The sequence below is a fragment of the Sus scrofa genome, chromosome 14 (assembly GCF_054392235.1).
Source record: "Sus scrofa isolate SSC_HxYL_T2T_F1_AM1 chromosome 14, Sscrofa_HxYL_maternal_Yorkshire_Landrace_v2.0, whole genome shotgun sequence".
Classification (NCBI taxonomy): Eukaryota; Metazoa; Chordata; class Mammalia; order Artiodactyla; family Suidae; genus Sus; species Sus scrofa.
In genome coordinates, this window is record NC_139396.1 from 28,083,002 (window position 1) to 28,094,463 (window position 11,462).

The 11,462-nt window shown below is 53.9% G+C and overlaps 1 protein-coding gene across 3 annotated transcripts; it reads right to left on the reverse strand.

Annotated features, from left to right (window-relative positions):
* Positions 1 to 4,618: 4,618 nt before the first annotated feature.
* EGR3 (early growth response 3) lies at positions 4,619 to 10,243 on the reverse strand. 3 transcript variants are annotated; one of them, XM_021072993.2, is made up of 2 exons: positions 9,667 to 10,243; positions 4,619 to 8,384 (listed from the first exon to the last, which is right to left on the reverse strand). In XM_021072993.2, the coding sequence occupies exons 1-2, from the start codon at positions 9,818 to 9,820 to the stop codon at positions 7,375 to 7,377; spliced, it is 1,164 nt and encodes a 387-aa protein (XP_020928652.1). In that variant the 5' UTR covers positions 9,821 to 10,243; the 3' UTR covers positions 4,619 to 7,374. The 3 variants fall into 3 exon arrangements, with proteins under 3 accessions (XP_020928652.1, XP_020928651.1, XP_084853748.1); XM_021072992.2 differs by lacking the exon at positions 9,667 to 10,243 and adding an exon at positions 9,412 to 9,641; XM_084997622.1 differs by lacking the exon at positions 9,667 to 10,243 and adding an exon at positions 9,220 to 9,599.
* Positions 10,244 to 11,462: the final 1,219 nt, after the last annotated feature.

Here is an 11,462-nt window from a genome sequence, read left to right on the forward strand (position 1 = left end):
GACCCATTTTAAGAACACAGATGTCCAGTGGGGGGCTGGGGTTGGGTGTGGTCGTGAGGATGGCAAGGGCCTCTGGCTGGTAGAGACAGAGCCCTCTTTCTCACATCTGTGTTTGCAGGATGGGGAGAGGGGGCAGGGCAAGGGACGAGAAAGATAAGCAACCTTTATGGAGCATCCACACTGACCCAGGCACGATATACGTCACCTCATTTGACTCCCCCAGGGGCCGTGATCAGACAAGCGGAAAGTGAGGTCCAGAGAGACTAAAAACATGCCGACAGTCACACTGCAAGAAAGTGGCCGAGCTGGGACTCAGATCTAGAATAGAGGTGACGGAGATGATTCCAAAGCAGGTAAAGGGCCCCAAAGGAGAAGCCGGAGTAGCTGCTGGGTTATCAAACTGCCTCTCAATTTGCAGGGCAGAGGCCCAAGTAAGTACCAAGAACTCGCAAGAAAGCTTTTCTTAGTACTCTGGTGTTGCACAGGAAACAGAAATTTTCTACCTTCCTGCTCGGGTGGCTTGGCCTTCCTAAGCTGTGGGGAGGAAGGGAATAAGAAAGAATGGAAGACCTTTAGGCACCTGGACCACCTGGAGGGGCACAACGCTCGGGAGTAAAAGTGCCAGAGCTCTAGCAACCCATCCTTGAGAAGAAGCCAGCCTTCCTTCCCAGTTCTGTTCTACTCACTAATCTCTTTGCCTTTGATGGAAACCAAGACCTGATCCCTCCCGGGCAGGTGGTCAACCCCTGGGGTGAGTCACCCCAGAGAATGCAGGTCCACAGACAAGGGTAACTTCCCCATGGAGGGTAGGGGTGTCCCCAGCCTCAGGGAGGCAGGTCATCTCTTTTCCTCCAGGGAGCTGAGAGGTGGAAGAATTTCTGAGCTTCTACCTAGGAACTTGGTGGGTAACCCCAAAGGGAATTCAAGTCTGCTGCTAGCTGGGTCCAAAAAGAGCATCTGTTTCTGGTTGGGTCATGATGCCACTATGAAAGGTCCAGGGGGAAGATGACTGTGGGGCCTGGGCAGGCCTCCTGGGGAGGGCCAGCCCAAAGAACTAGTGATGGCACTCCACGCAGAAGGAGAGCATCATTGCAGCAGCAATGCGCCTGGAGGATGTAGTCTTGGAGCCCCCAGGAATGAGTGAAGGAGACTGCAGAAGTAGGGTAGGGTGCCTGAGCTCCAGGAAATATACTTCCAGGCCCAGCGAGTGCCTTCTTCATCCAGAAACCTGGAGACCAGAGCAGGATCTCAGCAAACCAGCCCCACATTTAGTTGAGTAGCTGGCGCCATCTAGAACCTTGTAGATTCTTGTGTGTAGCTTTGTGGCCATGATCTGTTTGCATTATTTCCTTAGTAAGATTGCTCCAAAACCTTCCTTTTAGCCATCGCGTGCTTGCCAGAAATGGTGTTTTGACACCCAGGTCAGGGGGCAGAGGAGTGCTGTGCCCCTGGTGGCTAGCAGGGGTGGAGGCAGGGATGGCTCCAGGTCCATGCCCCAGATGAAGCATGATGAGGATGAGGAATGAGGATCCCAGGCAGGAGAGTCAAGGTTGGGTCCCTTCCTGCTTGGGCCTGTGCATGTCAGAGACTTTAGTGCAAGCTGGGGAAAGGCCCACAGCATGTGCCCCAACCACGGCCCACCTCTTCTCTTGCACAGGGCTGTGACAATAATCATCGTGGAAAATATTAGCGATGGTATAGATGGGAAGCTTCAACCAAAAGGAGTGGTGGAATTTCAAAAGCTGGGATGCCGGGGGAAGCTAATGAGGCCAGACACGTTCCCGGCCTTGGCAGAAGTCTGACAGGGGCAGGGGGTGACTATGTCCTCAGGGCTATGCTGCTGTGACCAAGGGGCTCCCAGGGTCACTCAGATCTTTCCTCTTCTTCTGGAGACCTCCTTCCTTTCTGCATAAAGAGTGGGTTTTCTAGAAAGATGCACGGGATAGGTTTAAGATTATGACCTATTTTTAGAACCTCCCGGTGCCTTCTCGAAAGTCATGTCCCTCTAGTCGTTAAGTTTTTGCCAGTATGATTGCTAGTCTTTGGGACATACGGAGGCCTCCTACTTTCCCCAGGTTTATTATCCCAGGACACCAGGGGAGCCAATCAAGGCAGGAAAACGCAGCTCATAAAACCCTCCTCTTTGGCAACAAATTCTGGATTAGCAAAAGGGGATCAGTAATGACCGGCCATAAGCTATTGTCTTCATTCACCAGAATCCACCTTCTCATTCCTTTTTATGTACTTGTGAATAATACACACACACACACACACACACACACACACACTCACTTATCACCACCACCACATAAAAATATATGCTATTCCTTGCCCTCAGCTCTTACAAAGTATCTCATTTGTACCCAAACCCGGTTCACTGAGTGCAATATTGTAAAGAGTTATCAGCCTCAGTACGCCACTCCTGAGGGGTGTGTGTGTGTGTGTGTGTGTGTGTGTGTGTGTGTGGTTCTTTCATTCACCTCTACACTTTTACATCTGATTTGGCTCCTGGGCCTCTTCTTCGCCAACCCTCCACTGATTCCTTCTCATGATGGCCACGTCCAGGCCTTTCCTCTACCGTCTTCCCACCTCACCCCTAAGTTTCAGGGTTGAGTCTCCTCTCACCTGTTTACAAAACCCAGGCAGGTTGGGTTGCCAGTGTGATGCTATCTGGGGCAGTCTTATCTAGCTCCAAAGCGTGAATCAGAGATTACACCACCCAGGGCTGGTGCCAGCCAGGCGGCTGCCATATTGCCAAGTAACCCAGTGGTTAAACCAGGTTGGGTTGAGTAATATGCACCAATGGGAAGTGAGTCTGTTAATCAGGCAGCATAGTACACTGCTGACGAAAGTGTCACTCTGAGGGCTGGGTCTGCTTGGAAAAGGTGCAGGTGGGGCTGAGTGCTAACCGTGAAGACATCCAGTGATGCTATCTCCCTCGGATAATATTCACTTGAAAACACATAGAAACCTGGAAGGGGAGATCTAGTTTAGCAAGGAGACGGATATGACATGCTCCATCCCTGGGACTTTTTGGCCATCTTGGACTCCCTCTCAGGGGCTACCTCCTCATGGCTATACACAAAGTTGCAGATGGGAGCGTTAAAGTGTCATGACACGAGAGAAGGGAATTCCAGATGGCAGCCAGTGACCTAGAACCGTGTGGATGAGAAAATTTCGGATTGCATACCGCATTCTCCTTATTGATCTCTCACTTCAAAAGCATTCTTTTCGAGGGTCACAGCCCAACTCCTCCACTCGGGTCTGCCCTCGACATCACATCAACTATATCACAGCAACTCTAGCCAACCAGAAATACCACCCACATTTTCCACTAGGATGGACCTGCATGGAGGGGTCGGGGGTATGACAAGAGCAGTTTCCGAGCAGGGACACCACAGTACACTTCTATCACAGTATGGCTGGCCTGGCTGGCAGCTCAGGTGTTGAGGCGCTGCCCCCGAGTCACGATGTCCTGCTATGCCGACACAGCTCTGCATCATCGTACACTAAGCCCCTAAACGTTGCTGAGGCAGATCACATGCAAAATGCATGGCAGAGAAACCCAAGTGAGTGTTTTAGAGGGCAGGCAAGAGAGAAAGACTGTTCTAGAACACGGCTTACAGGGATAAATAAAGGACTCTAAAAACTGTGGGAAATAAGGGGAAGGGAGCAGGCTAGAGACGTGGACAGAAGAGGTAGAGGGTACATATCTCTTTAAGAGAAATGGAGAAAGCTCTGGGGCTGGCAAAGAAAGCCAGTTAGGGCAAAGGAAGGTTCTGGAGAAGAAAGCTCACAGAGTAGGGAAGTATCACTTCTAGGAGGGGTAAAATCATAAGATGAGCGGGATTACTGCTATATAAAATGGTCCCTGTGTTCTTTTTTCTAAGCATTGAACACTTGGGTGGTTCATAAGAGCTGTGTTTTCAACCAGGACCACCTTTCTCAGGCAGCTGTGAATAGTGAGGCCTGGAGAAGCCTGTCCAAGGGGAACTGACTTGCAGAGCCTGTAAACCTGATTTTTTTGCCAATTATTTGATCACAAAAGAGCTACTCATCTCTTTGGGTATCTTGCTAACCCTCAAGAACCCTTCGCAATTCTCCACCTGTTTTTCAGGCTTTGAAAGCTCTGGCAGGGGCACTATTCACTGTGGCTGCAGAGATCCTCCTGGGCCCTGTTCTGGTGCTCCCTGCGACCATTAGATAAATAGTTCATAAACCAGGAGATTCCCTTCCCTTCCAACCTCAAATACCCACTGGAGAGGAGGATTCTAGAAGGTTCCAGTCACTAGCCCCGATTCCCCTGCTCTTTCTGGGAGTTTGAAGCTCCCAGAAGCATGGAAGAGAATCCTTAGAACCACAGTGGAATTCTCTTAGAACCACAGTAAACACTCAACACTGAATTTGAAACACCAGAACCCGCACAAAATTCTGAACAACTTCTAATAATGCCAGATTCCACATTTCCACGATGAGGGGTTTCAGAGCAAGAATCACAAAACGAGGCATAAGAACCTATCCAACCACCAGCCAAAAACAAAACAAGACAAAAACCAGGCCAAACCAAAACTTTATGCTATGAAAACAAGAAATAAAATAAGGAGATTTATAGGCCGGCTGATTGTCAGCAAACACAATATATTTACTGTATTAGCATTTGCTCACAGTGCAAATGGTACAACATTACACCATTTCAATATTTCGGTTTTTAAAAATGCTGTTTTCATTAACTATATTATATTGGCATAACAATGTGACAAAGGAGCAAATGAAATGTTGGTGAAGAATTTCACCTTTTCACAATATCAAGCATATTTTTTTAACCTTAGTATAAGGTACTATAAATCCAAGAAATAAAAACATCCACAAAATATATTACATCTGGTTTGTCTTTTTCTAAGTACTCAACTTTATACAAAAGTCTTTCAAAAAATATCATTCCCCATAGGTTTTCCTGTTTAAAACCTGATTTTTTTTCTCTCAGTTCACATAAGTTAGAGTGCATTTTCTTTTGTTGTGTTTTTTTAAAACATGCAGACATATAAAAAATCTGGATAGCACAACCTTTTGGCAACAAAGTTATTTTTCTCTTAGTTTAGCTTAAACGTCTGAGAACAGTTTTATTAAAACAAAGGAAAACTCAGAGTTATCATGCAGTGACATGCATATACCAGAAGGAGCAAGGAAAAAATATTAAAGGATATCTGATTCCTCCTTCTAGCTTTGAAGTGACCAAAATTTTTGTTTTTAATAATCATCACATTATAAAAAGTATTCAGCAAAATACTGTCTCTGCAAAGAAAGATTTTACCTTTCAGCTGAAAAAATATGGGCCCTCCCAGCAAACTTCATCCACTTCTTTCTCCTTCTACAAAAAGTCCAAGTACCTGGAAATCCACAACACCCCTGCTCTTTGATTTTTTTTTTTTCCCTTTTCACTAGACTCCTTTTAGTATTATTTATCCACCACCAAACAAAACAAAACAAAAACACACACACAAAAAAAAAAAAAGAAAGAAAGAAAACCATGGTGCTTTCTTCTTAAAAAAAAAAAAAAAAAGTGGGAAACGCATAAAGTGACTTTAAAAACAGGCATTCTGTAAACTCCAGACCTTTGCTTCTTCTCTCCGGGCAGCTTACTGACCACAGGAGAAATAACGCTAACAGAGCACAGTACATTCAGACAAGACTTCTGGAAGCTGTGTCAGAGAGCAACCTTCCCTACTACTCCACTTCCAAAGAGTCACCCCTGTGTGGAGGAGGCTGGGGAGGAGGGGGTGCCTGAGAAGAGGTGAGGTAGGGCGGGGAGAAGGTGAGACTGGGCTATGGAAAAGAAATGCCTCATTCATTCAACAACATGGATTAATGCAAACATCCCCAGAGCTTTGAAAAAAATTTGGACAGAGATGTGTGTATATGTGTGTCCACGGATGCATATATACATACACACACAGACACAGAGATGTAGATAGAATCTCATCAGTTAAATTTTGCATAAAAATACATTTAAAGCTGTATATGCCTACACATTCTCTTTATTCCGGTGCACTGCACTGGAGAGCCAAGTATCTTAGAGATTTTATTTTGCTAGAAATACATACTGTGCGTATGTTATATATGTATATATATGTGTGTGTGTACACACACATAAATAATACATGTATACACACACACACACACACACACACACATATCCTATACATAAATTTGAATTCTACCTGTTGTGTTGGTGATGAAAAAGGGCAAAAAAAAAAAAAAAAAAAAAAAGGCTGCTTTCCCATCAATGGTGGGAAGAGAAATGGGTATGTGAGGGAGATAAAATTAAAAGCTGGTGAAATGGGGTGGCTGGTTGAGGCCTGCCTTTTGGGAAAAAGATTTGGAAAGAGATGGGGAAAGCCGGAGAGGGGAGAAGGGAGAGGAACCGGGAGAGGAAAGGGCAGAGGGCAAACTCATGAACAGAGATTTGAAAAAGTGGGGCTGAGGAAGTACATTTCTAAAAAGGCAGGTTCAGTGATGGCTGTTCCTTCTCCCCGCAGATCAAACTGCCCTGAGGCCTTGAAAGGGAAGCGCTCGGAAAAGGAGGGATTCTGAGGGGCCAAACCCTAAGCGGCGGTATCAGCACCGCGGTGGCGGCATCCGAGGCATTTCTGTAAGAAACATTATTTCCGAGCAGATGGAAGACCGTCTCGTCCCGCCACATGCAGGCCCCCAGCCTGGGACATTCCCCCAGCGGCCTGGGGACCCGATATGCGGAAGAGTTTGGGGTGGACACAGCCCCGTTCAGCTCAAGAGTCTCACACACACGCGCGCGCGCGCGCACACACACACACATACGGAAACACACACACGCACACATACACTCACGCGAGCACGCACACTCGCGCGCATCCCCGCACGCAGGCGCGCGTGCGTGCGGCGGGCAGCAAGCTCTGCGCTTTGGTGCGCTCCTTACCCCCTCCCCCTCTCGGGTCTTCGAAGGGGAACCGAGGGAGACGCGGGGGGAACCTTGAGGTGCTCGGGTCCAGCGAGGCTTGGGCCGGCCCCGCTTTCAGTCCCCCGCAGGTCCTTGGCCGGCCCGGCGGCCCCTGGATCAAGACGATCCGAACTGAACAAAGCGGGCTAGACGCCACCTTTCCGCCCCCACGCCTTGGCTAAGGGGGGGCAGCGAGGGGAAGGCACCTCCTGCCCTGACCCCCGCTCGTTGGCCGGTGTGAAAGGGTGGAAACCGGGGACAGCGAAGGGAAACAAGGGGCCTTACGTCCATGGAGAGGCCAGGGCGCGGCCCCTGCGCCTCCGTGGCTAGCTTTCTGGCTGCTTTCAGGCGAGCAGCCGGGAGACACTGAAGGGGAAATGTGGGATCTGGGGGCCGGAGCCTCAGGCGCAGGTGGTGACCACAGGAGCCAGGGATACCGGGGCCGCCGAGGACGCAGAAGGCGCACCCCCCTTCTCTGCCTTCTTCTCCTTTTGCTTGAGGTGGATCTTGGCGTGGCGTTTGCGCTCGTCGCTGCGCGCAAACTTGCGCCCACAGAACTCGCAGGCAAAGGGCTTCTCGCCCGTATGCGTGCGGATGTGAGTGGTAAGGTGGTCGCTGCGGCTGAAGCTCCGCATGCAGATCCGACACTGAAAGGGCTTGTGGCCCGTGTGGATGCGCAGGTGCCGGGTCAGCTCGTCCGAGCGGCTGAAACGGCGGTCGCAGCCCTCCGCCGGGCACGCGTGGGGCCTCTCGTGGAGCGGGGTCTTGCTGGGTCGGTTGGGGTACTTGCGGGGCCGGATAGGCTTGAGCGTGAGCGGCGGCTGGGGCAGGCTGCCAAAGCCCGGGTGGATCTGCTTGTCTTTGAATGCCTTGATGGTCTCCAAGGGGGTAATAGGGGGCGGGTTGACCCGGATGGGGTCCATGCCCTGGAAAGGCTTGTGCTCCGGAATGGAGCCCATGTCGTTGGGGTGGTGGTATAGGTTGTAGTCAGGAATCATGGGGAAGAGATTGCTGTCCAAGGCCGGTTTGGCCGATTGGTAATCCTGCGGGGAATAGGCGAGCCCGGGGTTGCCTTGGGGGTCGTGGAAAGACACAGGCTCCGAGTAGAGATCACTGCAGTTAGAATAGGGGGGCAGCGCCGGATACATGGCCTCCACTTCGCCCTGAGGCGGCTGCACCATGCTGGCCGTAGAGGTCTGCGTGCTGAGCGCCCCTGAGGCCGGGGGCACCCCCAATATGCCGGCGCTCATGAGGCTAATGATGTTGTCCTGGCACCAGTTGGAAGGGGAGTCGAAGGCGAACTTTCCCAAGTAGGTCACGGTCTTGTTGCCGGGGGCTGGCTGGAAGGAGCCCGAATAAGAGAGTTCCGGGTTGGGCTTCTCGTTGGTCAGACCGATGTCCATCACATTCTCTGCGGAGAGCGGGGGAGAGAGGGGAGGGGTGAGTGAAGCCGAGTCGGCTCCCGGGCCAGGGTGCCCAGGTCTTTGCCCAGGTGTGGAGGGTGCGGCCGGGTGGAGTGCGCAGCGCATGGGGTAAGAGGAAAGCTGCGCCCGGCGCAAAGCGGGCGGTGCCGCGCTCCCGGGCGCAACCTGGATACAGCAAAATACTACGGATCGGGGTGTGGAGTGGCTGCTGCACACATACCGCACACGCCGCGCACACACACGTACCACACACATACACATACACAGGCGCGCGCGCGAGAAGCATTGTTGTTATTCCTGAGGTGGGGCTGGCAGGTAGCTGCAGCTACAGGTAGTTTCAGACCCGGAGTGCGTGTGGCTCTCGCTCTCTAGCACACGCAACTCGGCCTCTTCCCCTAGCCCTGTCCGCGCCGGACGCCGCGCCTTTCCTGCCCCGACGAAGCCCCCCGTGCGCTCTGCGCCCAGGTCGCTGACCCAGAGCGCTCCGACGCTTTGTCCTCGGCGCATAGACGGGTGCTGCCCGCAAAAGGAGCTCTCCCGCCGCCTCCCCTAGCCCCAGTCTCCTCCGGGCCTGAAGGAGCTTTCGGCTCTTGCGGGAGGGGGAAAGCCCAGCCTCAGCTAAGCGAGAGTGGAGGGCGGTGGAAAACCGGCCAGTGTCTCCATGACGGGAGTGGCCGCTCTTCCCAAGCTCCTCCGCCCGGGGATCGAGCCCGTGGAAGCCCCCGCATGGGTGGCCCCCCACCTTCTCCCCTACCCGCCGTCCCCACATCCCCACACCCCCACGGCTTCGCTGAACGCCCTGGAAAGGCAGCGTCGCAGTACCTCTCCCACCGCGGGGACTCCACGCCGCACATGGCTCCATCCCGGGTGGGAGGCTGAGGGAGTAAGGGGGGAGAGCGCGGGTGAAAGGGACGTTGGGCTCCTCCCGAGAAAGGGGGCGACAGCACTACGCCTTGCGCGCAGCCCGGCGATCGCGCCCCCTAAGTGGAGAACCCCAGAGCCGCTCGCACCTACCTCCCTTCGGTCGGCGGCTGCCCCCACCCGGGAGAACCGAAGCCTCTACCGTGGCGTAGCCAACCGAGCCTTCCCGATCAGGGAGGGCGGGAGGAGTGGGTGGGAAAAGCAACTCGCCCCCCGGAAAATTCCCAGCGCGCCCCCCATCTCTCCATCCATCCATCCATCCATCTATCTATCTCTAGCTCGCTCCCTCCTCCTCTTCCTCTCTCCCTTTCCTTCCTCGCTGCCTCGCCGCCTCCCCGCCGCCCTTACCTGTAGCCATCTGATTGTAATGGGCTACCGAGTCGGTGCTGCCAGAAAAGAGGTTGAGCGCGCTGGGGATCTCCTCGGGGTACAGATTGTCAGGCAGTTGGTTTAACAAACTGCTCATGGTCACCGGCAGCTTCTCGGCGAGTTTGCCGGTCATAGCACTCCCGAGCTGCCGCCGCCGCCACCGCCGCCACCGCCGCCGCTCGCTCCTAACGCAGCTTCCAGGCAAGCGGCATCCGAGAGGCGATCCGTGGTGCAGGGGAAAAGCATGCGAGAGGGAAAGTTCGGGGGGAGGGGGGAGGGAAGAGGGGAAGGGGTGGGCCTGGGGAGGGGATCTTCTCTTTTTGGGGGGTGGGTGGGAGAGAGGGCAAAGGAGGGTAATCCTCTTGGTGTCTCAGCTGGTGTCGTAGAGGCTTGGTCGTGGGGGGGGGGCGTGTGCGGCGGGTGGACGGGGGCTGAGCTGGGGGGGGGGGATCTCGGCCCAAGGGGGTCGGACGCGGCCTCAGTATTGATATCACAAACAGACGCGCGCCCGCGGCCCCCCCGCCCCCCGATCCACCACCGCCGCCACCGCCGCCGCCGCCGCCTCTGCCGCTGCTGCTGCCGCTGCTACCACCACCACCAGCCCCGCCGCTTCCTAGCAAGCTCACTGCTGCCCAAAAGCTCCCAGCCAGGGAACTCCACCAGCCTATTTATCTGAGCCCCGGGAAAGCTCCGTGACGTAGCTGCCCATATATGGACAGACAAAGCCCAGCCGAAGGGGCGCGACGTCACAATGGAAGCTCCTCACAATGGAACATTAGAAAGCAGGAAGCGGGCCGCAGCCAACGTGCGGCGCCCGCACCGCTCGCGGATCTTAAAAAAAAACAGAGAGAGAGAGAGAAACAGTAGAGAAGAAAGAAGGAAAATTCGAGAGGAGAGAGGAAAGAGCGATGTAACTGTACGGAAAGCGTAAAGCGCGCCGCGCCGGGTTGAAAGACCAATAGCCGCGTGTATGTTTATTTGATGTCTGCACTAGGAGAGCGCGCTTGTAGGACTGGGGGCCGCAGAGGTGGCGTTGTTTCCAAGTGGCCTCCAGCACCCCCAGCAGGAAGAAAGAGAATTGAAAACACCCGGCGGGGTCTCTTCACTGCCCGGGAACTTCTGGGGAACCCGGAAGGTGTGCGCACCGACCCTGCCCCGCCGCTCTTCTCGCGCCCAGGATCCTGCCCGGGGCTGGGAAAAAGTCCCTCTGAGGAGGAGTCTAGCGGGTCAGGGATCTCTGGTCCAGTGTCCCAGGAAATTTTGTGCCACCCTCCCTGTGATTCGCCGCCCACACTCCTGCTGCTCCTCGGGCCCCTGACCCTGTGCCGACACCCAGCTGAGCGCAGTGGTGGGGAGGTTCGTAGCTGCAGAGCGACTGCGCGGGAGGCGAGAACCTCGAATATTTGGGGTCGAGGATGTGCAGTTTTGGTGACGAAGAAGGAGGAATGAAGTTGAGGGGGTAGGAAACACGTGCACCAAATCCTCCACAAATTTCCTCACGGTTCCAAAGCACCCCCTTTGGCCACGGGATGGCAGGAGGGCTCAGCAGGCCCAGGCGCAGACTCAGTCTATTGCTGCCTGCGAAGGGCCCGCCGCGGAGTTGCGGCAGGAGTCTGCTGAACCCACAGTCTCTGAGCCACAGCGGCGACCTCCCCTAGTCTCTACCTTCCCCCTCGCCTTCCACAGGGCTGTTCCCATTGCTGACTGCCAGCGCCCTGCTGTCAAGGGCCGCCTGTTTGCCGACCCCGAAAGCTGTCACCTCCCCGAGCAGCAGC

Bases quoted from the DNA above. Each gene is read 5' to 3' on its own strand.
- EGR3 (XM_021072992.2), bottom strand. From the start codon at position 9,574: ATGGATGGATGGAGAGATGGGGGGCGCGCTGGGAATTTTCCGGGGGGC. The intron at 8,385-9,411 runs GTAGGTGCGAGC...CGCTCTCCGCAG, and splicing joins CAGCCGCCGACCGAAGGGAG to AGAATGTGATGGACATCGGT.